General features: G+C 41.8%; 1 protein-coding gene across 1 annotated transcript; it reads right to left on the bottom strand.

Moving 5' to 3' along the window:
• Positions 1 to 262: 262 nt before the first annotated feature.
• On the bottom strand, positions 263 to 1,240 carry LOC120379905 (olfactory receptor 10K1-like). Its single transcript, XM_039497423.1, has one exon. The coding sequence runs from the start codon at positions 1,238 to 1,240 to the stop codon at positions 263 to 265; it is 978 nt and encodes a 325-aa protein (XP_039353357.1).
• Positions 1,241 to 4,159: the final 2,919 nt, after the last annotated feature.

Raw genomic sequence — 4,159 nt, forward strand, 5'->3', positions numbered from 1 at the left:
TGGAAGAGAGAAAAGTGATCAGAAATAGTAAACATGGGTTCACCAAGGGCAAGTCATGCCTGACCAGTGTGATGAAAGATGCATGCTCAAAAAGTAGCAGAGTAACAGAAAGAAAGAAAGAAAGAAAGAAAGAAAGAAAGAAAGAAAGAAAGAAAGAAAGAAAGAAAGAAATTGTAAGGTCAATAATGGGTAACCCTTTTCTGAAGGAATGAAATGGCCCTGTCTAAGAAACTATATCAGTTCATCTTTAATTTACTATAGGCTAAAAATTTTGCTGTAAGCTTCTGTGCCTGTTTCTGAAAGCAATCCGATTCAGAATAGTTTTTCTCAGGGACTGTTTGACCTCTTTGTTTCTCAGGCTATAGATAACAGGGTTGATCATGGGAGTCAGAACTGTGTAGAAAAGAGAGAATATTTTGTTTAGGACCTTGGGAGTGTTGCTTGTTGGAAACACATAGACAGTAATCACGCTCATGTATAAAATTGTCACCACAATGAGGTGAGAGGAGCAGGTGGAAAAGGCCTTTTTCCTCCCTGTGGTTGAAGGGATTCTCAGAATGGCGGTGATGATATAAATGTAGGATGTCAGTGTCAGTAGCAAAGGCACAAGTGTCCCAATGGTAGAGACAGTAAATGTCGCCAGTTGCAGAGTCTGGGTGTCACCACAAGACAGCTTTATCATGGGTGAAAAATCACAAAAGAAATGGTCAATTTCTTTGGAACCACAGAATGTTAATGGAAACAGGAAATAATTTAGAGTGCCAATGACCAGAAAACTATATACCCAGGACCCCGCCACTAGCTGGAAACAAACCGTGCCATTCATCAGAGCAGCATAACGGAGTGGATTGCATATTGCTAAATACCGATCGTAAGACATTGCCGCGAGCAGCAGATTTTCTGTTGATGCTATAATAGCAAAAAAATATGTTTGCACAAGGCAGCACTGAACAGAAATGGTTCCATCCCCAGTCAGGAGACTGGCCAGCAGCCTGGGCAGGATGGTGGAGGTGTAGCAGATCTCCAAACAGGCCAAGTTCCCCAGGAAGAAGTACATGGGGGTGTGAAGGTGCTCATCAACCACAACTAGCATAATGATGAGGATGTTCCCGACCATGGTCACAATGTAGATCAGTAGAAACAGCAGGAAGAGAAGGGGCTGTAGTTCAGGGGCATTCCCAAATCCTAAGAGGATGAATTCCATGAACAGAGTTTCATTTCTTCCTTCCGCTTTCTCCATAATATGTACCTAGAAACACAACACCATTAAATATTAATGGAGGAGTACACGCAGTCAGGTTGTTCTGTCAGTTACACTGGCAGAAAGCTGGAGTAGGTAACCTCGTGCCACTGCATCTCTCCACTGGAAAAATGAAGTTGTCAATAAACAGAGGAAGACTCATATCGTTAATAGGTTGAGCTTCCAATAAAGGTGAACCAAGAGCATGGAACCGTATTGAACTACAGAAATGTCCCGTCTAAGTCCCGTAAGCTCTCCTGAACTCTAAATAAAGACTTTTCAGCTCTGATTTTAAAGTATCTTTATCACATCAGTGTCACATCAACTATTCTGCAAGACATAATAAAAAAATTAATAGATTGGAAATGAAAGATGTTTGGAGTTCAACCACGGGTACATCCTCCCTCACCAAAACAAACAAACAAAAAACCTAAACACACATCATGGGCTGTTTCCTAATCTCATTTACACTAGGGTAAATTACATCAGCATCATATGGATTTACACAAGTGCAACTGAAATCAGAATCCAACCCCAAATAAAGAAATGTAAAGGAAATAAAAATGAAAATGCATCAGCAAAGAAAGTAGAGAGTCATATTTATCCAGAAGGGTGAATTATGTGCCTGTAGAAAAATGAAAAACTGGAGAATCAAGGAGATATATAGACAGAATGAGGTGAATATATGGAGAGAGAGAGAGAGAGAGTTTATTTCTCAAAATTTTATCTGCAATAAAATATAGATAAGTTTAAAGAGAATTAGCAGATCCTTGCTATTAAAGCAAAGGTATCAGACTCAATAACTCTGAAATTTCTTTCTGTTTTTTATACTACACACTTAGACTCATAGAATCGTAGAACATAAGGGTTGGAAGAGACCTTAGGAGGTCATCAAGTCCAACCCCGTGCTGAAAACAGGACTTACCCTAAATAAATCTTCCCAGCCAGGGCGTTCTCAAGCCAGGCCTTAAAAACCGCTAAGGATGGAGATTCCACCACCTCCCTAGGTAACCCATTCCAGTGCTTCACCACCCTCCTAGTGAAATAGTGTTTCCTAATATCCTACCTAGATCTTCCCCACTGCATCTTGAGACCATTGCTCCTTGTTCTGTCATCTGCCACCACTGAGAATAAGCTCAGCTCCATCCTCTTTGGAACCCTCCTTCAGGTATTTGAAGGCTGCTATCAAATCCCCCTTCACTCTTCTCTTCTGCAGACTAAACATGCCCAGTTCCCTCAGCCTCTTCTCGTAAGTCATGTGCCCCAGCCCCGTAATAATTTTTGTTGCCCTCCATTGGACTCTCTCCAATTTGTCCACACCCTTCTTGTAGTGGGGGACCCAAAACTGGATGCACTACTCCAGATGTGGCCTCCTTGGTATATCTTCATATATCAATTTGTGATATATCCTAGCTTCTGAGCTCTTCATCCACTGATTTATGATGCACCTATATAAACTATGTCTACACCAGGAGTGGCAATGGTACATTGATACTGGTGCAACAGCAGTGTATGTGACACAAAAATGGAAATGCAGAAAGACACATATGCACAGAGAAATGAGACTATATTTTTGTTTCAAAATTTTAACAAGCAATAAAACTCATGTGGTGAAAAATAAAATACACACACACAAGGAGCCAATAAACTAGAAAAAATCCTGGAAGATAGGTCCATCAATGGCTGTTAGACAGGATGGACAAGGATGGTGTCCTAGTCTCTGTTTGCCAAAGCTGGAAAAAGGTGAGAGGGATTGGGTCACTTGGTGATCAGCTGTTCTGTTCATTCCCAGTGAAGCACTTGGCATTGACCACTGATGGATGACAGGATACTGGAGTAGATGGACCGTTGGACTGATCCAGCATGGCTGTTTTTATGTTCTAAATCTGACAGCCATTCATTGCTCTTTTGGGGGCATGTTTTGCTATAACTCATCTACCTTCATTTCCTTTCCCCCTGGATTGAACAAGCAACCCTTTTCTGTTTTATATGGGGGTGACTGAGCAGGTATTTTTCTTTTCTAAATCAGGTTATTTCATTTTTTCCTGTGCTGTTTTAACTTTCACACTGATGATCTAGTATCAGCTGCACCCTTACCCTAACCCTTCCTTCAGATTTTCTGAGATAAGATTATAGTCTTTGCACTACCTTTTCCATTGTCTTCTACTATTGACGCTCTTCAATTATCTCAGTAAACTGAGCCTTGGGTTCCTATCTGGCTGCAGCAAAGTGTGTGCACTGCGGCACTTGTACTCACCTGGCGGCGATCCGGGTCTTCGGCAGCATTTTGGCAGCTGGGGGCCCTTCAGTCGCTCCGTGTCTTCAGCAGCACTGAAGGGCCCCCCACCACCGAAATGCTGCCTAAGAACCGAACTGGCGCTGGGCCAGGGCTCGTGGGGCCCCTGCGGGGCCCGGGGCCTGGGGCAATTTGCCCCACTTGTCCCCACCCCTGGGTGGCCCTGTCTGGCTGCCCGCATCTTACAGTGATTCCTGGTTTATTTATTTATTTTTATTATTCCCTTTTACAGAAATTAATGTATCTCCTGGTCGGTAATTTCTCCTTCAGATGGGATGATGTAATCTCCACTGATATTTCTGCTGATGGGAATCTGAAATTATTGCCTAGAGGAAAGTTAATATTAGTTTTTAGAAAGGAAAAAAATGATACAAAGACTTTTCTATTACTAACCTCAAAGGGGAAGTCATGGAAAACATACTGATGCCAAAGGGAAAATAATGGAGACAGGAAAACCGTTTTCTCCAAAGACAAAGGAACAGAAAAAAGGGAATGTCTCATTTCAAAGGAAATTAATGCAGACAGATCTCAGTGGAAATCTCAGTTCAGTGGGTGTATGAGAGGAATAGATCTGTTAGAATACTAGAAAAAAGGAACAAAGTTCAATTCTGTTTTATAGGAAG

The sequence above is a fragment of the Mauremys reevesii genome, linkage group 13 (assembly GCF_016161935.1).
Source record: "Mauremys reevesii isolate NIE-2019 linkage group 13, ASM1616193v1, whole genome shotgun sequence".
Classification (NCBI taxonomy): Eukaryota; Metazoa; Chordata; order Testudines; family Geoemydidae; genus Mauremys; species Mauremys reevesii.

Coding starts and splice junctions, on each gene's coding strand:
- LOC120379905 (XM_039497423.1), bottom strand. CDS start 1,240: ATGGAGAAAGCGGAAGGAAGAAATGAAACTCTGTTCATGGAATTCATC.